This window comes from Mytilus edulis, chromosome 3, assembly GCF_963676685.1.
Source record: "Mytilus edulis chromosome 3, xbMytEdul2.2, whole genome shotgun sequence".
Taxonomy (NCBI): domain Eukaryota; kingdom Metazoa; phylum Mollusca; class Bivalvia; order Mytilida; family Mytilidae; genus Mytilus; species Mytilus edulis.
Window position 1 is genome coordinate 39,466,163 of NC_092346.1, and position 24,194 is coordinate 39,490,356.

The window sequence follows — 24,194 nt, forward strand, 5'->3', positions numbered from 1 at the left end:
CAATAAAGAATATTAACTAGATCTACTGTTACTGGCGAAAACATACTCAGAGAGATTATTTTAGAATTTTTTTCAGTTCAATATAGAAAAGATTAATACATGTTTAGAACTGTTTTCAGGTTTAAATGGTCATCTTTAGTTTAAACATATATTTATAGTGGATTGGTAAACAAATTATTGCATCTTATATTAATCCCTTTCCACTTTGCGGGTGCGAGTGCTGCCTTGTAGCGGCATGAGCCTGCAAACACGAAGAATATGGAATTTATAAGCTTAATTACACTCCATTTCAGAAATTGTATCGTAAAATATCATAAGAACTAAACAAAGGCGACAGAACAATCAAAATTCACAAAATGGAAACCCGACAATACCATGGCATGAAAACGAAAAAAAATAATTAAAAAATCGAGAGAAGACAATAGGTGCAATAAGCATTTCACATAACACTACACTGAGTTACACGAGCCTCCCTGAAACAAGGAATAATTCTTATGTGTTATTGAACATTAGGCAACTAACAATAAATCAGAAACTCATCAACAATAAAAATTGATTCAAAGGAATAACCCCAACACCATACATCAAATCTAGCTGTGATGCCAGCTAACTCCTGGGAGACATAAACATGAGTGAGAATTTAAATAAATAAACAGCTGCGCCATGAGCGCATGATACGCCAGTCGTCTTGTGTGGAAGTTTTATGCAATAATCATAAATAGTTTCTGAGAAAGTTTTAAGCAATAACCATTTATTGTTTCTGAGACACGGCGGGACATGTGAAACCCCCCACCCTGTTTTTTTTTTACAAATATCACTAAAATAAAATTTTGAATCAAACCAAAAAGTATATAGATCTTTAGATTAATATAACAAAGAAGTGTGTACAGTTTCAAGCAATAATCATAAATTGTTTTTGAGATACGGCGCGACATGTAAAAAAAAAAACCTCCCCTTTTTTACAAAATACTCAATAACTCAAAAATGAAATTTTGAATCATCACCAAAAAGTATGCAGATTTTTATATTAATATAACAAAAAAGTGTGTAAAGTTTTAAGCAATAATCATAAATCGTTTTTGAGATACGGCGCGACATGTAAAAAACCCCTCCCCCCCTTTTTTTTTTTACAAAATACTCAATAACTCAAAAATGGAATTTTGAATCATCACCAAAAAGTATACAGATATTGAGATAAATATAACTAAGAAGTGTGTAAAGTTTTAAGAAAATTTTTAAGCAATAATCAAGAATCGTTTTTGAGATACGGTGCGACATGTGAAAAAAACACACCCCTGATTTAGTTACAAAGTGCCGTACCTCAAAAAGTTTAAATCTTATTTTCACCAAAAAGTATACATAACATTTGACATCATAAAAAAACAACTATATTAAGTTTCATGAAATTTAGATAAGTCGTTCTCAAGTTACGGTGCGACATGTTTACGCCGGACAGACGGACGGACGGACACCGGACATTTGTATACCATAATACGTCCCGTCAAAATTTTGACGGGCGTATAAAAACAAAACAAAACAAAGGATATATAGAGTATCAATCTATGAGAAAACAATAGCACTTTCACAACAAAAAAACACACAATAAGCAAAGGGATATAGCTTTTATTGCTGTTTTATCTCATCAAGAGCGGAATTCGTTACAAAATAACTCCGGTAAATTTTGTAAGAACAAGTAACACAACAAAATCTTTTATTTTTGAAAGAAGCGTTTAAGTATAAAATATGAACTGCAATATGTACACACCGAAGCCAGTGTGTTGGTGGTATGTTGTAATGGTATCATTGATTTTATTACTCAGAAATGGTATGTTGAAAATGGGGAAATTATGACCACTTCGTATGCAATATACCTTAGTTTTGAGTAGAAATTAATGATCATTGGGTACTTTTAGTATTTCTAATTCTGAGTTTAATATACTGATTGAAAGACACGTTTGATATACCAGTAAATAAAATTGAGGTGTTTTAATAGTGTTTTTGTATGTAATATTATCATTCAAAAAACATTACAGATGTTTTGATATATTGCGTTTCAAACGCTTTAAAAAACTTCTAAACTAACATGTATGCTGAATATTAGAAAAGTAAGAAAAACGATATAACAGTCAGAAACAACCATTATAAGCACAGATCACAAGCTTATTTTGCTAGAGGAGTCTAAAAACTTGTTTTATTGTTTTAATATTATCAAACCATACAGAAGTCGGTTCATGATGGCTATTACTGTACAGTCACGCAGTGAAGTACGATTGAAATATTACATTAATATTTTTGTTTTCAATTGTCATACAGGAATGATTGCGATTTGTGTGAACTTACGTTAAAATTAGACCATTCATAATAATAGGATATAGTTTAGTAACGATCAAGGTCAACTAGATCACTATCCTTATCTTATACTGATAAAATAATTCTATTTACCCTTATTTAGGACTAAATATATTTATCATGGCATCGTTAAATACAATATTTACATTTTTGTGTATGGTCAGTTTGACCAAAACCCGAAATGGTGAGTCTGAATTTGTCACCTTCAACAATTTCGCGATGAAATTCTAGACAAAAATCTTATTTTACGTATTTATAATTTATGTAAATTGGTTATTGAGAAAACAAGTGTCACGGATGATATACCAAGGCAAACCACTGTTCAACTCCCAAACACTCTTTAATATGCATAATCAAATCTCTAAATGGTGGGCTTTGATTACGTGAGCAAAATGCATATCAATCTAATATTTATAACCTTTCAGATCACGTTTTAAATAAATATAGTCAATATTTATATTTTTTTTATGAAAAAGAGAAGGGAGATATCAAACAATTGCAATCTATACCATAAGTCCACCTAACACAATACATAAAACTAAACACCTAAAAAATTCTATTAAAGCACGAAGAATAGGAGGATAATACTAAGGGAACATTCATAAGATGGAAATAAACAAACCGACAATGCCATGGCAATACATGAAGAAAAAACGACGAATATCCGACAAATCAACAAATAGAAATAGACATAAAAACAAAGATGTGGTATGATTGCCAATGAGACAACTCTCCACAAGAAACCAAAAATGACACAGAAATTAACAACCATAGGTCACCGTACGGCCTTCAACAATGAGCAAAGCTCATACCGCATAGGCAGCTATAAAAGGCCCCGAAATGACAATGTTAAACAATCCGAGAAAACTAACGGCCTTATTTATGTAAAGTCTACGCAACACGAACTCACTAAAATGAACTCAGAACATAGATGTCCCGGAACGTATGCGAAACTTTAATAATCAAGAATGCTTAAGTTGCATCTCGTAATGTCAAATCAACACAAAAGCTCCTAGGTTAAATATATTTTATATTTTATATCTAAATTTACTTATTTCTAGATAGTATTTATTCAATGTTGCTGGATCATCTTATATTATTTTTCAATACAATTTTTACAGTCCGACAAAGTTTTAATCCTAATTCAATGATGGGAAGTTTTCTTGGTGGATCATCGTCCTCGTCTTCTTTGTATGGAAGCTTCAACCCTAATAAAATGATGTCACAATATACAGGCGGGGGTTCTAGTGGAAGCATGTTTAACCCTAATGCCGCGATTGGAGGAGGTCAACAGCCACAGCAACCTGCAAACAGTGGTCAAAGTTCACAGCAGAGTCAGTCATCCCAATCTACAAATAGTCCTCCACAATCAGGAGGAAGTCAGTCATCTGGAACTGGAACGTTTGACCCGAATGCTCAGATGTCATCGGGTAGTTCCGGTGGCACCTCTGGTGGAAGTCAATTTGGAGGCATGTCTAAGTCATCAGGGGGATCCGGTGGCACCTCTAGTGGAAGTCAATTTGGAGGCATGTCTCAGTCATCAGGAGGATCCGGTGGCACCTCTAGTGGAAGTCAATTTGGAGGTATGTCTCAGTCATCAGGTGGCTCTAGCGGAAGTATGTTTAATCCGAATGCCATGATAGGTGGTCAGCAACAACCAATGAACAGTGGGCAAAAATCACAACAGAGTCAATCTTCCCAGTCGACAAATAGTCCTGCACAATCAAGTCAGTCATTTGGAACTGGTATGTTTAACCCAAATGCGCAGATGTCATCGGGTGGATCTGGCGGAACTTCTGGTGGCGGTGGAATGTCGTTCAATCCGAATCAGATGACGTCTGGTGGTTCACAACAAATGAGTGGAGGCGGTGGTGGTGGTGGTGGTAGTAGCAGTTCAAACACAAATCCAAAGTACGACCCGAACAATGCTGTAAATACTGGTGCCAAGTATGACCCTAATGCTGCAAACAGTGGAATGAGTGGTTCTTCTGGTGGAGCAAAACCATCTTTTGCCAACGGAATGGGGTTTAATGCAAAACAACAAACGCCTGGTGGGCAACAGACTACGATTCAACCAAGCCAAAAATCCGGATCACAATCCGCGTCTAGTTTTGGTCAAGCATCTGGTCAGCAACAACAATCGGCAGCATCAAGCTTTGGACAAGCTTCAGGTCAACCATCACAGTCTTCAGCATCAAGTTTTGGTCAAGCTTCGGGTCAACAGTCGGGTTCTGGAAGTCAACAGCCTCAATCTGGCTCCGGTAGTCAACAGCCTCAACCTGGCTCCGGTAGTCAGCAGCCTCAATCAAATTGTGGACAGCAAGGCTCTTTTGATCCAGTAGCAGCCAATACAGGAGGAACTTCTGGTTTTAATCCTCTTAACCCACTTTTAGGTATGATTGATGTCAATAAGCTAATAATTATGCAAATTAGACAACTAATGGTTTCGGTAAAACTATAACTGACAAGATAAATCAAATTAAAAAAAAAATTATGCAAACTTTTCCATAAATACTTAGATATTTAATTTCTGACAAAAAGTAAAATAACATAAATACTGAACTCAAAACGGAAAGTTCGTCATCGAATGGCAAAATCAAATGCTAAACACACCAAAGAATCGAACACAAATGTCTTTTCCTGACTTCGTACAGGCATTCTCAAATGTAGAAAATTGTGGATTGAACCTGGTTTATAGTGCTAAACCTCTCACTTGTAAAGGAATTTTTGTATTTCAACATACTTAGCTGTAATTACATGCTGTAACGCAAATGTATTTTATGAACGTTAACTTTCAGTTGAGAAAATATAAATGAATAAATATTTTTTCCTTAACATTTTTTTTCCTTTACATATATCTAATACATGATGCACACTTAGGCTTGTTTAGTTGATTTTCTTATATTTTATAGGAGGAAATACTATGAGTAAAATCATGGGACCGAAAACAGGATGTGGTAAATATATACAATAACATTATCTGATAAATACAGACTGCATGGTTCATCTGATTTCGACAGTATCTAATCGTATTTAATAGATGACCAAATTCATTCAAAATATCAGTTTTTGGAGGATAAAAAATTGTCTGACTGGGAAGCCAATTTTCTCAGAATTTCATAGCACGGCCATTTTAAAAATTGGTCTTTATCAAATAGGTTTCGTGTTTAGGTTTACCCAAGATTGGTAATACAGATACCGTCAGAATTATCACTATTGTTGTTACTAGATTTGATATATAAAAAGTAAAATCACAAAAATACTGAACTTAGAGGAAAATCAAATCGGAAAGTCCATAATCACATGGCAAAATCAAATAACAAAACGCATCAAAAACGAATGGACAAGAACTGTCATATTCCTGACTTGGTACAGGCATTTTCAAATGTAGAAAATGGTGGATTAAACATGGTTTTATAGGGTTAATTCTCTCACTTTGATGACAGTCTCATCAAATTCCGTTATATTTACATTGATGCGTTAACTAAACAGACACAATAAATAAAATGGTCAAAAGATGGGTACATCAGTCATCATAAATGTTACAGGTAAAAGTAATGGTGGCTTTGATCCTGGCTCCGTCAATATGCAACAAGCCAAGCTAGGAACCAGCTTAAACATGTTTGGCGGCGCTAAAGGAGGAGACCCAAGTAAAATGGATGCAAGTTCGTTAATGGGTGGATCCTCTGGAATGACGAGTGGAGCTAATTCAGTGATGACTCCAGGTGGAAGCAGTGGTGGGAGCACTGGGGCCAGTAGTGGAGGGGGAATGAATTTGAATCCAATGAATATGATGAGCAGTATGACGGGAGGATCCGGAAGCGGAAGTGGGAGTGGTACGAATCCCATGAACGCAATTATGGGAGGAACATCTGCTACATCCAGAGGCGGAAGTAAGAGTTGATTTCTTAATATTCTAAAGGTTACAACTAAAAAAAGGAAATTTTTAAATGAATGTGTTTGCTTAATTTTCGCTCAATGCTTTGCGCTTTGGATTTTTCGGTATATTTTTATATGGTTGAATGATTATAAAATGCTTCATGCAGCTTGGTGTTGTAATAAGTCTTATAAAATATGCCTTGGCATTATCTTTTCAATATTCAAATCTTTTATGCAGATATATTCCTTACTTGTTTTTGGTGCACATTAATAGTAAAAGAAAATGAAAAAAACAAACAAACAAAAAACAAAAAAACATCATAAACAGCAAAATAAGTAAACAGAGAATATAAAAAATAAAAGATAATGCCCCCTAAGTCATATGTTATAGGACTAGCTTGTTTTGTGGTTTGCAAACGCTTCTTTTAAAACTTTTCGACACTATTTATTATAGACAGTGGCTCTACAAGTCAAAGCGGAGGACAGACGGGTGGTAATCCGTTGGATCCTTTAGGGGCGATGATGGGTAGGTAGAACACTAATCTATATCAGCCGGTATCTGGCATATCAAATTGCAAAATATCAAATTGTCAGTTTGTATATAGGTTTTTGGTAAAATTGAATACGAGCAACATTAACATCAAATGTATACCATGGTGCAGTTGCCAGATAAAATTTAGTTTACTTATCTCTTTGTTTCAAAATAAATTTAAAGACCTAAATTCAAGTAATCTGTCAAAATATTGTCGTGTTAACAATTTTATGCATTTTTATGCATTTTTAATGCATTTTTATACTTATATATATTATTTTCTAACTTATCTGTAACCTTTGTACTTGCATGGTTTTATGAGAATAAACTATCTATCTAACATTTGAACCACTTTATTTGAAAAAAAACCAACGTATTTTCGATTTTTTTAAAAGCTCTACCATGCCTCTCCACCTATTAACCAATTAACCATACGTTTTGTTGCAGCCCTGAACTTTTGAAACTTTCTATTTATCAAATGACAGCTGTTATAGCAGATCATTGAAGTTTTATTTTCATTGAAATTTATAATTCTGTTTTATTTTCAATTCACCTTTACGCTTTATGACACTGGTTTTTTTTTGTATTTATTTTCATAGCACGAGGCTTGTTACGTATTAGATTCAACATCTTTTATTTTGTTTTATCTGATTGCATTTCTTTTGTAACAGGAGGTGCCCAGAGGTTTGCAGGAGGGAGTAATCTGATGGACCCCATGGGTTTTATGAATGGTAACTTAATGAAGATTGGCTTCACTCTGCTTGATTTTTTATAAATCTAAAATATATGCAAATTTGTTTACCCAAAAAAATATGATTCAAAGTCTTGTTTTGTTATAATTTCAGATCATTTATATTAAAGTATCACATATGTATACATGTACTTGAAAGTTTACTATTAAACGTTTGCTGCATTGATACAAAACTATACCTTTGGCGCAATATCGTAAAAAAATTAGACCCTGCTTGCCTTGTTTGCCCCCAAAACTGATCTAAAACATATAAAACATCGGTTTGGTAAACAGTTTGAAAACCATGTGAGAAGACAATCTTTTGAAAATTTGAAGCAATCCTAAATCAGAGAAACAATTTATTGCTGTTCCTAATATACATATTTCTGATTGGTTTATGACAAAATCATATCGGATTATTTTCAAAAATACGTAAGCACACATCCAACACAATTTTGTCCAACAAGTTATTCTTCATGCAACACCTGACATAGATTTAATTTTTAATCAATGAATGTTCTGTGTATTTCAGGAGGCGGACAAACTGGTAAATTTGGAAACCGGTTTTCCGTGCCGTTAACAGGTACGTACAATTTAACAATATCTGTTTACCATAGTTAAAATGTAAAAGATACAACATACTAAATAATTGCATCGATAGATATAATATAATAATTAATTTTATAAATTATAACTTTAAACATGAAGAAGACGAAGTTTTATGGATTGCAAAAAAATACGGTTGCACAATGAATATGCCACAACAATTGGAAATAAAAATTATTTTTATAAAACTGATAATTTTCAAGATACAAGATATCTCTATCTCGTTTTGCAGACGTTAACTTATCAATATCGGGTTGATACTATATCGCCAGTGACGTAGCTCAGACAGGTGCAACTCGAATCCCAAGATGTCAACCAAGTTAATATTTTGTGTATATTTTGTTATTGCAGGAAGATCTTTGCAGACAGAAACGGGTAAGTAATCTTGTTTTATTCAAACATTTACAAATATATAGATTAAAAAAATTAAGAGTCTGCAGATACCAAGAGCCAATCAAAATCCATAAGTCGAAGTAAAACAGACGCACGGCTTAACGTTAAAACGACGTTAAAAAGAAAATACATAACAAATTGACTTAAATAGATTTGGATCGTTTTTATAAAATGTTAACAAAATTAAAAAAAAATTAATTTAAATGTAATTATTAAGAATGGAAAAGGGGAATGAACCACATAATTTACAGGATAATTTCATTTGACACATAACAGTTTGGCAAACACTAATTAGGATTATTGAGAAACTTGTTTTTGCCTTAGGTGTATTTAACCTTTTAAAACATACTACAGCCCACACAACACATGACAGACGTATTTGATTAAATTGAAAATAAACTCGTCATAGATACAAGTATTAAAATTCTATATTTGCGCAAGATGCGCTTTTCGTCTACTAAATACTCATCATTAAAAAGTCAATTACAGTTCGAAGTTGAAGAGCATCGAGAACTAAAGTTTCCTTAACATTTGCCAAATACAGCTAAGTTAATCCATTCCTGAGTTAAAAAAGCATTTATATTTCAAAAATTCGAAATTTCGTAAACAGTTAATTCATAACTATGACCATATCAATGACAATTCATTTCAACACATGAATGCTGACTACTGGGCTGGTGATACCCTCGGGGAATAAAAAATCTCCACCAGTAGTGGCTTCGACCCAGTGGTTGTAAATAAACTCATCAAAGATACTGGGATCAAAATTTATATTTGCGCCAAACGCGCGTTTCGTCTTCAAAAGAATCACCAGTGACACTCGAATAAAAAAATGTAAAAAAACCAAATAAAATACGAAGTTGAAAAGCATTGAGGACCAAAATTCCTCCAAGTTTTGCAAAATACAACTAAGGTTATTCATTCATGAGTTAGAAAAGCCTTAGTATTTCAAAAATTCTAAGTTTTGTAAACAGTTAATTTTATTATAACCATACCAATGACAATTAATGTCTACACAGGAGTGCTGACTACTGGGCTGGTGAACCCCACGGGGAATCAGTTGATAAACCGACTTTGAATATCAATAAGAAAATACTGCTATACAAGAAGATAAATATAGACTAAATTTGCATTATGTGATAAACTGCAAATTTATAAATAGAATACCTTTAATAGAATATCTGAAACAATAAAAGTCAACAATCACCATTACCATTACTTTTCTTTCTAGGGAAGGGTAGTTCCCTGATGTTGGCTAGAATTTTACAACACTCAGCACCGTAACAACATTTGGTATAAGTAACAGAAATAAAGTGTTATTTATACATTAACTTTTGCATATTGTAACACATAGTTGCAGCCAATTCAGGGAATATTTTTTATGTTATGTACTGAAATGTCATTACTTCGATCCAAATAGTTCAACAAAAATAAAATGTTATTACACATTCTTGTTTGCGTATCATAAAACATAATTTGAAATTGCCTGTACCATTTCAGGAATATGACATTGTTGTCCATTCGTTTGATGTGTTTTGTTGTTTGATTTTGTCATTTGATATGGGACTTTCCGTTTTGAATTTTCCTCCGAGTTCAGTATTTTTGTGATATTACTTTTTGCTGCCAATTTGCCGAGTGTGTGTATGTTCTATTCTAAAATTCTATAATTTCTGTATAAGAGTCGAATGTATGAGTCTCTACCGGGGTTTGTATGTATGAGTCTCAACCGGGGTTTGTTTGTATGTGCGATTGGTTACATTAGTTTATTTTACTCACGTAATTGGAAACGTTATGTAAATAGAAATTAAACTGTTGACTTCTTTTACTTTATTGTTTGAATACCATTTATGAGTCATTTATATGATAGCCATTTTCATTATCTTGTGAATATGTCATTTCCTAAAACACTTATCTGAGGCGTCGGGTGCGATTTGCTAAAGATACTAACTTTTCTGGCGTCTTTGATATTTCCCAATGCCACAAATTGTATGTTTATGTTTATTGTATCATTCAAGACCTGGATTTGGAAACATAACGAACCCAGAAGTTACTGTCTTGACACTAACTATAATTCTAAACATACAAAATACGCAATTAACTAATTTTTTACCAAAAAAAAACAACCAAAACTATTGTTCACTTTACTTCAGCTAGGTCAATTCCGACCTGATTGTCTGTGGCAAAAATCCAGACAAGTGCTTCAGACGTAGCAAAACCTTTGATATGTTATTCTTTGATAAGTCAAAAAGCCTAAAAAATCATTGAAGAAAAATCGAATACCCAATGTATACAAAGAGGTCGTCATGAATTTGTTTCCTTGAATGTGTGTAAGAATTGTATGAATGTAACATATATAGTTATCAAAAGTACCAGGATTATAATTTAGTACGCCAGACGCGCGTTTCGTCTACATAAGACTCATCAGTGACGCTCTTATCAAAATATTTATAAAGCCAAACAAGTACAAAGTTGAAGAGCATTGAGGATCCAAAATTCCAAAAAGTTGTGTCAAATACGGCTAAGGTAATATATGTGGAGAACATATAATTAGAACGCAACTGAACGATACAAATAACATGCACAGGGAAAATTTCAGAATTAATATGCGTCTTGATAATAAATCAAGTTTTAAATGATATCATGGTCTTAAATTTTCAATGATTTATAAGCAGAGTGTATCAACACTTAATTCTACAAATGAGAAAAGTAAGTTCTAAAAAAGAGACAACTGCAGACGAAGTTGAAGCACATGAAGCTACGGCTTGGTTAGACCAGTTTATATCTCAATATATTCAATCTCGATTGGTGCTATACCAGCAGTTACAGAGAAACATACTAAAGAAAACTAATACAGGAAGCAAATTAAAATCAATAATAATGTTTTAACTGGTAGAAAACCACAAGTACAAAAATGAACAAAAATAAAAACTGAATAAACATCTCTCGATGGTTTAAAACCAACGCATAAAAACTCAATTGGCATAAAACCACATGTACAAAAATAAAACAAAAATTAATATAAAAACTAAATAAATACCTGGCGATGGTTTAAAACCAGCACATAAACACTCTGCAAAAAACCTCATCATCTTATACACTTGTTTTGGTGTCTGTTAACACTCGAGTAGGTTTCATACAGCTAGAGTCATAAACAGAATGATTAGGTCATGTCCAGAACACCCCGTATATTATTTAATGAAGTGAAAACAAAATATCAAAGAAACTGTCTGTTCTTGCTTAGACGAGAAAAGTTTCATAAAAAAAATATGGTAGCCTAATTTCAAAACTGCTCTAATAAATCGAAATCAAGAACACGTTTGTTAATGTTCAAATATACTCCGTTGAAAAAGAAACGCATACTTGATTTTTTAAGATTTTAATACACGTATTTTGAATGGAAACTTTACAAGTCGTTATTCAAGAACTTGCAGCTGCTACTCAGACCTTTTTTAAACGTTTCTGGTGTCTGAGCAGAAAGTTGGTGAACCAGGATTATGTCAAAGAACGTCTCATCCTTTTTCTAAAAAAGAGTTCATCAGAAGACACATAGACCTTGCTGATAACTATTCTACATCAACTTCATAAATAATACTCATTGGTCTGGAAGTATAGATTCTACATACTGATGTTGGTTTATCATCTGAATGACGTGTACTATTATTTTTTTATATATAAATCTTTGTAATTTATTACTTTGACTGTTTTGGTAAACTTTTGTTAATATCCGTCGGATGAGGCTCGTCCCGTTATTAAGTTATTGTGCTATGGTTATTTTGTGTATTCTTGTCTTTCGCTTTTGCTATTGTGCTTTGTCTATATGCCTTTTTTGTGTGTTTTTATTGACATTTTTGTTTGTTTTAAAGTGATTACGATTATAACACAATGTTGACTGATGTACCTCTATTTTTTTTACATTTTTACCTATTGTGTCTGTTTGTTTTGTTTACACATTGTTATCAATATAATAGAATTTTATGCAACTGTAATACAAAGTGAGAAGTTTAGCTTGCTATAAATTTAGGTTTAATCCACTCTTTTTTTACATAAAATCATGAATTTACTAAGTCAGGAGTATGACAGATATTATCCATTCTTTTGATGTGTTTGTACTTTTTGTTTTTGCCATTTGATAAGGGACTTGCCGTTATGAATTTTCCTCGGAGTTCGGTATTTTTGTTATTTTACTTTTTGAATGAGAAGGGGACGGTCAATATATCCCAATCAGAGTTACTTCAGATGCCATTACAGGTAGTACCATGTATGACTACCTCTCGCTGCTAACACTGCTATGCATATCTACGGCATGGATGTAATCAATGTTCTAACGTTATTGCGTGGAATTGCTCGCCATTCCTGTTGCAACATTTGTCGGAGCTGATCAAGGGCATTGCATTGTTCTGCTGTAATAACTACCTCTTTTGGTCAGGTTAGGTTGGAAAATTTCGTCTCTGTACCTTTGAGCCGATAAATTACCCTGAACATGTATCATTTCCGTTTTATATATAGAGATTAGAGATAGCCATCCACATCATGACACCTCCTCCACTGAGGCTGTCCAAATCTTGGATACACGAAAGAGGAAATGGTTCAAACATGTGCCAGTAGTCACGAGTTCTGCTTTCACGTTTCAGAATCATATTAAAGAAATCATTACTGAACAATACTCCGTGCCAGTTGCCCTGTCCCTTGATATGTTGCACCATTATACTCTGTTCCCTCTGTGTAACGGCCTCAAAACTGGTTCAAAATGTGACCTCCTGCGTCCAATGTCATGCTGTCGCAGTCGATTGCGAACTGTTTGTGAGCTGATTCTTCAATCCTGGTATCCTTACTGCAGTGGCTGTTTCGGCAACGGTTCAATTCCATAGATGAAATACCCGAAATTATTGATTTTTTCTTGTAGTCGTTTGGCGAGGTCGTCCACACCTCGGGTGGTCATTGGTACAGCCAGTCTGTTGATATCTGTTCCAACGTCACATAATTGTGCTCTAGTTAGCTTTTTCAGCTCTGGCTTCTTCACGTTCGGACACTCCGGCTCTACCTTGACATTGCAGCGTTTTAACGTTGTGATGAGTTACTCGGGTTTTATATGCATAAAAGTGTAACAAATGACAACAAGCTTTTATGAAAAACATTGGCAGAATTTCGCGGCGTAAAAGGTCATATACACTTTTAGCGAGTCGCAAATGTCATGTGCCAGAGAGCCAAATAAAAAAACCGGACATTTAAAGTTAACAAATTACCTATTATAATTTGAAGATGCAATTGACCGTTCATTGTACCATGTAAAATATATTTTTTTCTATTTGAAAAATTCATCCAAAGTATGCGTTTCTTTTTTAACAAATTATTTTGTAATACAGGCATTTTTTCATGCATATTAGTACTGTGACAGATTAAGTTGAGTTCCTAGAATATTTCGTAATCTTAACCTTATTAACGTTCTAATATGATAAAGACACAAAACACACTGAGCACAACTGGTCGTGCGTATTAAGGGAGGGATGCTGATCGTCAAACAGTTTTTAATTTGCCGAATGTTTTTCTTAAACTATGACATATTATCCCGTTGTCAGTTAACTGCTGTAATTCTGAAAAGCCATAATAAAAAATTGTGATCGTCAGGAAGAAAAGAATCTCAATATAAATTTTATGGAACGGGGTTTGTAACGTAAACGACAAATTAACAAATGGTCAACCATTTAATTAAAATTGCCCAAAGTAAATTTATTAAACCATCGAAACTCAAAGTCAAACTCTATTAATTTAGTGTCTTCTTTTATGACAGAAATAAAGCAAATACAATTGATTGTGTATTACCAGTGTATGTATTAATTACTGTGGATTCATTTCAACTCGTTTGATACCAGTTTTCTTTAATTTCGTGGATTCAGTTTAACGACCGGCAAAATTTTCTATGGACATCGGAAAAAAACACCAAACTAAGTATCCACGAACATTTAAGTTTTTTTTAATCCACTAAAATTTGTACCCACTTAAAAGTAATCTTAGCATCACTGAAGGTACATTGCTTGTTCAAATGCACATCTGGTGCAGAAAAATGGTACTGTTTGTATAATTAGTAAATGTGAAGCCTTGTCTTCCGGCTACTAGCTGCTGACGAATATACTCTCTGTTAACGGCGGTAATTCAAATTGAGCTTTTATCTGTAAATATAGAATGAAGGACTTTCGATTTTTTTCGAAATACAAAAGATTTTATCTATTTAGCAAAGAACTTAAACGTTATGTCAAAACAAGTTATAACAATGAGAAAAAAGGTAATGTATAGATTGCATTTTTGAATGCAGATTTGCTTGATTGTGTTTGCGGAAGATATTTTAAATAGAAATCCGTCGGAAAATACATAGACGAAAAAGTTAAAAGTCAACGAGACACGTGTACAGTTGTATTCAACAGCATAATATACATCAGTAAAAGTTTGGTTTGTTAAAATTATGTGTTTCATGACCGATTTACTGACTATTTCATGAGGTAAATGAAATTGAACGAAACACAACGTAAAGGAAGATATAGAGATTATTACCAATAGTAGTGTATTGAGAACTGTTTTCATAAGTGAAATCAAAGTTCAACTGATTATTCGAATATTTTCTATATATACTGCTAGTGTAATATCATTCCTTAACAGAATATTTGACAAATTTACTATTTTTTTCAAGTATTATCCTTCGGCTCCACCGTTTGAAATCATCCCTTTTCCCAAACCGTAAAAGGTGACCTTTTTAAATATTAGCTTTCAATTCCTGTGTGTATGCAATGTAAAAACATTGACAGAAAGGACTATGCCATTAACGGAGTCTACCTTTCTAAATCTGTTAAAGAGAGACGAAAGAACCCAAAAAGACAGTGAACATAAACTGACAACGCCATGGCAAAAAAGAAGAAAAATACCAAAAAAGACAAACAACAGTACATAAACGACAACATAGAAAACTGTCGAATGGGCCACATAAAACCCCACTAAAAACTGGGGTGATCTCAATTATTTCAAAACTAGTATAGACTAAGACAAACGATTAAAAGGCTTTTTCCTAGATGAATATTTAGTTTTACTCTTAGTTGATATATATTGACTATTATTCGATATAAATTCAATTGGGCGAATTAAAAGAAGTTCTCAAGATCTGAACATATTTGACTTTTTATAAATATTTTGTCTTTTTGTAGCGTTCGTTCCAGGAGATCTTGGATTTTTAGGAAAATTTGATCCAAACAAATACTTTCAAAACTGTAAGTAGTATTCATGTAATATTATTTTATCAATCTTTAGTCAGTCTGTTCAAATTTCAGTTGAATATTTCTGATACTTTACAATTTCGGTTTACAAATATGACTTTTTTTTAATTCTTTATAGATAGGAAGATTTCATATTTAAAAAAAACATCTTCATTATAATAGAAAGGAGGTGCATTGAATAACAACCTGTGTTTTGCTATTTAAAACTAATACATTTCCCCCATTTCAGCAATAAATAACAAGAAAGCTTGGAAACAGACCTGGGATGGTTCTTGGCCAAACAAAGGTAAGACAAAACTATAATAAGACAATTAATTGTGAAGATGTTTTCGATTTATGAGTTTGACTGTCCCTCTGGTATCTTTCGTCCCTCTCTTAAATGATAATAAAATTTTGTAGTATTTTGTTATTTGTACGAGAAAACGTGTATGCTTAACCAATCTCTCTCAGCTAAAAAAAAACCCTCATCAAATATACCAGACCTGTAAATTTGTGCGCTACACGTGCGTTCCTTCTACAAAAGATACTTCAGTGACGCTCAAATAAAACAAGTTTAAAGCCTAAATAGAGTACGAAGATGAAGAAATTTGATGATCCAAAATTCTGAAGGCTTAAAGACATTTGTTCATGCCGCCATTATCATAGACAATAATTTAAATCCACCGCAGTTTATCGATGTTCAAATCTCATTATCGATTAAGAATCGACATAAACGGATCAATTAGTTGCGTTGGGAAGAAATAAGCTTATCAAAAATTGAAAACAACACGTTTAACAAGCATTAGCCTTTCAAAAAGGGCTAATCGACTCTTAGCTGATGAAAATGGAAAGTGCTCTCGATTTGTAGATTAATTCATTTACTAGAATAGCCACGTGAATCAATCAAATTTTTTTACCACACACGTGATGTCACACGTTATGAAGTAGTATATATATATATCGTTTAACGTTGTTGTTTACGAAACTCCAGAAGATTCGACTATTTATAGATAAAGGTTACCTGTGTACCAATATCATGAATATGCATGATTGATGACCAGTCAAAATCTAATTGCTAAAATAGAGAGGACAAATCCGATACTCTACGGGATTGAAAGACATTTACTGGGTTTGGATTGTCCTAACCAATCAATAAACTTTGATTATTCACGTCTCGTAATTTCTTCCAACCAGGTAGCAAGAAAAATTCACGCACTAACTGTCCATCGTTCAATTCTTAATCTCGACTCCTAGGAGTCGATAATAATCTCTTGCGTCCGAAGCGCTTTTCTAGATTTACCTTCATCAGGAACACTCAAAGCCAAACATTTGAAATCCGAAGATGTATAAGTACCGAAACCGTTGAAGAGCTATATGTCAAAAAAAATAAATAAATAGCCAAATCAATCTCAAGACAACTTTGCCTGAGGGAGTTGAAACCTTGGTTTCTTAATAATTTCAAAATGTATAAACGGACAATTTTAGTAAAGTTTGTTAAATCATGCCAATACCGAAGTACTGACTACTGAGCTGATGATACCATCGGGGACTGATAGTCCACCAGCAGAGGTATCAACCCAGTGATGTAAACAATTGAAAGCAACACGTTTAATAATTTATTGCCTCCGAATCAAATCAAATTTTAGTTCTCTCTATGATAATGATAATAACAGTGATATTAATAACTTTGAGATGTATAATTCTATTTTATGCTGCTGCTTATGTATTCAAGAAGTTCAAGACTGTTATAATTCGTCAAATTTAATCATATCTTTGAGATTTTTCTACACAAAGTATCATTCTCAGGTGGAAGCCAAAACGAACTGACGACGACTAAAGCAACGCCATCAGAAGTGGATATAGAATCGGGTTTAGGGAATACAGATATTAAGGAAGGATTAGTTCAAGCTGCTCAAGGGAACAATAACCACCATGGTATGTTCTTTTGTTGTCAATATGATGTATGTTCTTGTAAAAAATTCATTGTTTGAGTCTAGCATGTCCAGATTTAACATCTATATCAATACCGAGAAGATTTGCGTGATTGCACCTTTCCCGTCAGAAAAAAATTATGAGAACATGCACTTCAGGCCACTCAATAAATACTATTAGTTTACAAAATATGTAGTGAAATTCAGTATAATTGTATATAATTTAAACACAGTACGATTTTGACACAGTGATGTATAAATCCACACGTGTGCAATGTCTGATGGATTTTTAAACATATGAATATAATTGACATATATATGTCGAAAGAAATTTGAAAATTAAGAAACTCCATTAAATCTTATGCTAACTTTTATTATGCATTCTAGAGGAGAAGGATAAAGTAAAGACATGGGACGGATCTTGGCCAGGTATTTATATGTAAATTAGATATGTCATCACAAATATAAACCACACACGAAAAAAAAGCCGAACAATAACTGTCGTAAAATTGTTAAATATGGGTGTTTACAGAAGGCACGGATCTATTTCATAATTTCGATAACGTATTGTGAAAATGAGATGATGACAGCCCCTTGGGATGGAAACTCTTTGCTTGGATAAACAAATTGAGGACATTGTTCATGTGTAAGACATTATTTTTTGTTAAAAAAGATTCTGATAAAAAAATTTGAATGAAAGAAATATTAACTACAATATCAAAGAAAATACTAATAGTTTTGGTTTAATTTTGATATTATATTGAACTTATACTTGTACAAACAATATTGTAGACTTATTTTTAAATTTTTATTTCTTTGTCCCAGGCGGTTATACAGCAAAGTCCTGGGCTGGAGCGTGGAAACAGGAAAAATCTGGTATATTGATAATTAACATTTATTTTGTTGAATTTATAAAATAGTATTGTCGGAATAAATTAACGACTATGAATTGAATATAAAAAGTGCGGGAAGACTACTAGAGACAATAAAAAAGAGCGAAAGTCGAACAAAAAAGACAACACGTGATCAAAGGCAATTAAGTAATTTACCAGTGTCACAACCACAAGAAAGAGGACTGGACCATTGCTACAAGCAGAACTTATAAATGAATATCTGTTCCGATTTGGAATAACCAAATCATTTTGACGTCCGTAAACTTCGAGCGAGTGCCTTATACTCGGCGTTTCTTCAAACTTGCAAAGGCTTCCTTGTTAACATAAACCCTATACAAAGCAAATCATGATAAGAATTGAAGACACAATATTTCTATTAATTAGGAGATTTATACTCCAAATGCAGGAGATGATGGAATGATGTTACAAACAAACGGAAATTTTATAAACGGGTAAATGCAACAATAAAAAATATGACAAATAAGGTTACTAATCATTGAATAAAGATAGGGGCATACTCATAACATAAGGTCATTTATAAATTGTAAAAAGGGAAGATGATGACAATTCCTTGGTAGAAACTCTTAGCTTGAATAAACAAATTGCTCGTGTGATAGAATTTTACCGTATTTTTAGAAGCTTGGGGTGAAGTAGCATAAACAGTATACATAGTTTTTAAAATCAATTGGTAGCATTTATTAATTAAAGAGCAAACAAAAAATGGAAAATAAAAATGGTAAAACGTACTTATCAAACAAAACAATGAATCACGTTAAAAAAATAAACATAGTATTCTGTTTCATTTAATAATTGTACGATAGGAATGCTATCTACTACTTTCAGGGAAATAGTAAAATTTTATGTTTAATTTTTAAAATTGATATTAATATATAAACAAACTACCATACCAGAGTCTTATTTACATAATTGTCTTTCCTTTTCACCAGACAGTGATACAGCAAAGTCTTGGGCTGGAGCATGGAAACAGGAAAAACCTGGTATGTTGATAATTTACATTTTATAAAGAATTTTTAGAATTTATGAAAACGATGATAGGAAATGAATTAACTGATTATGAACTGAAAAGTCAAAAGGGGAGACAATCACAAGGGAACATAACAAAGAGCTGAGAACGAATAAAAAGACAATACCATGATCCAAAGGGAAAAAGATCGTTCAGTTATTTAAAATTGTCACAACTGCAACAAAGTGGATTTTAACACAATCAGTTGGTAACATGTTTTAATCAAGGCTATTAAATACACACACAAAAAAAACTCGATAATATGTATTTTTTTAAAACTGTACAATAAATCACTTAGTTAAAAGGTTAGATAGCTTGTTGTTCGGTGTGAGCCAAGGCCTTACATTGACCTATAATGGTTTACTTTTATAAATTGTTATTTGGATGGAGAGTTGTCTCATTGTCACTTACACCGCATCTTCCTAATCTATAGACTAAGTTCTCCGTTTTTTATAACGTTTGTAAGGTACAGCTGAATTGCAAAACAAAATAGCATGTTTAAAGCCTCGGTCACACCTTACCGGATAGCTCGAACGAACGCCTAACGGATAACTTTTTTTCAATCCGTTCATGTCCGTTAGACGTCCGTTCTTATCCGTTAGACGTCCGTCCATATCCGTTGCATGTCCGTTAAGCGTACGTTTTATCCGTCGACGTCCGTTCTGTCCGTTGGAAAATTTTGAGCATGTTCAAAACTTTGAACGGACGTCTTACGGATAAAATGTCCGTTGAACGTCCGTGTTAGGCGTCCGTTTTGTACGGTACTCGTCCGTTTCGTTTCCGTTTTGTATCCGTTACATGTCGGTTCTACATCCGTTGGAGTTCTGGAAAATAAATTCACCAACGGACTTCTACCGGACGTTTTACGGATAAAACGGATGAGAAACGGACTTCTACCGGACGTATAATGGATAAAACGGATGATGAACGGATCTGAAACGGATAAATGCCAATTGAAAATTTCGCGTCAGAAATGCCAATTATTGGTATGTCAGATTTCTTAAGGTTCATAAATTCTTATTATTCATGATCGATCTTAGAGTATAAGCACGTCTTCACAATCAAGCAGTTCTTATTCAGGCCAGACACCGCCCTTTGGCAGAATTTCGAAGAACAAACCAAAACCAGTTACACAGAAACATTTTGAATATTTATGCGATTTACATGTATTATTATCGTCGCCTTTGATTTTTTCCGTATATCTTGTTCATCCGTTTTATCCGGTACGCTTCCGTTAGGTGTCCGTTTTATGCGTTACTCGTCCGTTGGATGTACGTTCGACATCCGTTATGTCCGGTACTCGTCCGTTTCTCGTACGTTGCATATCCGGTGTGTGTCCGTTATGCATCCGTTACACGTCCGTTTTATTCAGTCAGTACATCAACGGACTCCCAACGGATAACAATTTTGTCAACGGACAACTTTTATTTTCATCCGTTAGGCGTCCGTTCGTGCTATCCGGTAAGGTGTGACCGAGGCTTAACGTTCTACAATTGTATGAAATAAATGCTATTAACCATTTCATATATTAATTTTCATCAGGCGGTGATATCGCAAAGTCTTGGGCTGAAGCAATGAAACAAGAAAGACCTGGTAATGTGATACTAAACATTGTGAAGAATTTCTTATGATAAACATTATTATTATTAAATGTTTTTTCTGTACAAATTTTACAAAAAATATGTTTATCATAAACTGATAAATAAATAAAGTAAAAATGAAAGGGACAAAAATAAAGAATAAGTCCATGAAAAACTGACAACCTCATGTCCCAAAGCGAAAAACAACACAAAGACACACAACAGTGCAAAAGCAAAACAACCCCCCTAATCTTGTTTGGGATTAAGGGCTCCGGAAAATCAACAATTAATGCCCTACTAGTGTCACCCATTATGTTGTAATAGCTAAACTAAATTGTTGGTAAATTGCAATAAAAAAAGAATAAGTCGAAGAAAAACTGACAACATCATGAGCAAGAGCAAAAAAATAATGAAACGACAGTCACAGAGCAATACCTCCTCAAAAAATCTTGAAGAAATTGTGTGCTACGGAAAAACAATCAGTTCATGCTGCATTTATTGAAAGAGGGACGAAAGATACCAAAGGGACAGTCAAACTCATAAATCTAAAACAAACTGACAACTCCATGGCTAAAAATGAAAAAGACAAACAGAAAAACAATAGTACACACGACACAACATAGAAAACTAAAGAATAAACAACACGAACCCCACAGTAATGCTTTAATGGCAATATAAATTGAATATACCCATGTAAATCTGAGACAGTAATCCAAATCAGTATTCGTCCGTAAAGCAGTCTAAGGGATTACTTTTACTGGATGTATTTAAAGTCTACCTTGTTATCAGCAACCCATTATCAAATATACCAGGATACAACATACACGACCTGAATAATCGTGTCAACTAGGAGATATATACTCCGTCTGCAGGCGCTGCTGAATTGATGCTACAAAGAAATGAATAATTCACAAACTTAATAATGAAATCATTGCTTGAAAACAAGTCAACTAAAATACAATGAAAGTATTAACAAATATACCAAACTCCTAGGTAAATTAAATACAGAGAGAAGTCCACAAAAACCTAACAAATTGGCTATAACAACGAAAAGAATGGAAAAACAATCGTAAAATTTCTCTCTTGGTACCAGCATCGTTTGGATTCAAACATAAATCGTTAAAACTCTCTCCGTGAAAATAATTTAAAAACACTTCGACATTTAATCGTCAAAGATCTTAAAGATATGAAAACAAAATAAATCACTATTATAGTATTCGCAAAACCGCAATTCATTGGAACGACGAATGAAGACAAAGGTAAACGCAGATCTAAAGTTCATGTTTGACATTTATTTTTTATTGATGGAAATAAGTCAACTGATATGTGACGTTTGTATTGAGTATAAAATATTTCATAAATCAAATATGGTTCAAATGAAAGGCAATATTTTGATTTATCTTAAAGTGTAAATGTTAATCGTTTGAATATCAATTATTTCAAATTCACTGGAATGATAAGATGCATAATATAAAATGTGGATTATCAATTTCAGTAAATAGTTATCAAAGGTACCAGGGTTATAATTTAGTACGCCAGACGCGCGTTTCGTCTACATGAGACTTATCAGTGACGCTCAAATCAAAATATTTATCAAGCCAAACAAGTACGAAGTTGAAGAGCATTTAAAATCCAAAATTCCAAAAAACGTTGTGCCAAATACGGCTAAGGTAATTTATTCCTAAGTAACATCATGAATATTTCTAACAATGCATTCAAATTAGGATATATGGTTATGAAATAATTTTTATATTATTCTGTTTTTCCCTTCCTACAAATATGAATTAGTCAATTTTAATGTTCAAAAGTATTTTGGTTATCTTAAATATTCAAGTATTTTTATTATCTTTTTATCATCGAAAGGTGTACCAGAAAGTAAAGCTTCCATTACCGACAGGGAAGAAAAAATGACACAAGAAACAGGTACGTTTATTCTATGTTCTACATTAATTTTTAAGAGGAAAAATGTTCAAAGTTAGACGTGTAAAATTTGCTACGTTCTTAAAGTATTTCTGTATTGACCTCAAAACAAAAAAAAAACCCAAAAAATAATTAAAAAAGGACGAGTGAATAAAACATGGGTTGCTATATAACAATGCCAAGGTCTATCAAAATTGCAAAAAAATAAACAAAAATCAACGATGAGCATAAGACACAAAGTTGTAAATAACTTTGCAGAATATATCGTTTGGAATTTATAATTATACACTTTTCGCCCATATAATATTTTCTGTTCAGTGCTTTTTGAGAATTATTAAAAAAACATAATTTGGTTTTTTAGTGTACATTTATACAATATTGTATTGTAAAACATGCATATATTTACTTTAATCTATTCTTGTGAATTACCGAATCAATAATAATTTATTACTTAAAAAAAATAGAGACAAATATAAACAAACGTAAATGTAACACATCTGATGTGACACAAATACAATTATAAAAATATAGTTATTTTATACTGGTATATTTACACCATATTTCATCAGACCAAACACGATTGTCTTAAAAAAAGATTAATCTATACTACCACTAAGATTCCGAGTTGAAATATTTTTAAGATAAAGTGAAGTTTCATCTTGTAAATAACCTAAAATATAAGGCAACAGTAGTATACCGCTGTCCAACATTAATCACACCATCGTTTTCAACTTAAAAAATCACTGCACCAGCTGGTCAATTAATTGCACTGAAATAGAAATAATACAATAAGCCGTCTTCAAATTTCCTGAACTACCTGGTCAACAAATTAACAAGGTTCAGACACTAGTCTTGCTTAATCAATTTGACTCTTTTGTTGTGTACATGTTTCTGATACCACTGCATGCTATTTTATTATTAATATTTTTAGTTTAACAATATTAAAAGTTCTTATGTATTTTTAGATGAAAACAGCTTTTCCAACTCCTCTAGAATTCTGTCAGAGATTATTGCAATGTTACAGAAGTTGAGGAACCCATAGATCAATAAACAAAGCTTCTCACTGACTAGTATTTCGTTAGGTCAAGACGATTTTATGATAAAGCTACTTTTTTGGTG

At 33.0% G+C, this 24,194-nt stretch overlaps 1 protein-coding gene across 4 annotated transcripts; it reads left to right on the forward strand.

Moving 5' to 3' along the window:
* Positions 1–3,475: 3,475 nt before the first annotated feature.
* On the forward strand, positions 3,476–24,194 carry LOC139516502 (uncharacterized transmembrane protein DDB_G0289901-like). 4 transcript variants are annotated; one of them, XM_071306652.1, is made up of 16 exons: positions 3,476–4,742; positions 5,262–5,306; positions 5,898–6,242; positions 6,683–6,754; positions 7,432–7,491; positions 8,023–8,073; positions 8,448–8,471; positions 15,680–15,742; positions 15,978–16,034; positions 17,534–17,662; positions 18,046–18,087; positions 18,484–18,534; positions 19,499–19,549; positions 21,118–21,168; positions 23,019–23,078; positions 24,041–24,194. In XM_071306652.1, exons 1-16 carry the CDS (start codon positions 3,497–3,499, stop codon positions 24,115–24,117), a joined length of 2,424 nt encoding a protein of 807 aa, XP_071162753.1. In that variant the 5' UTR covers positions 3,476–3,496; the 3' UTR covers positions 24,118–24,194. The 4 variants fall into 4 exon arrangements, with proteins under 4 accessions (XP_071162753.1, XP_071162754.1, XP_071162755.1 ...); XM_071306653.1 differs by lacking the exon at positions 21,118–21,168; XM_071306654.1 differs by lacking the exon at positions 19,499–19,549.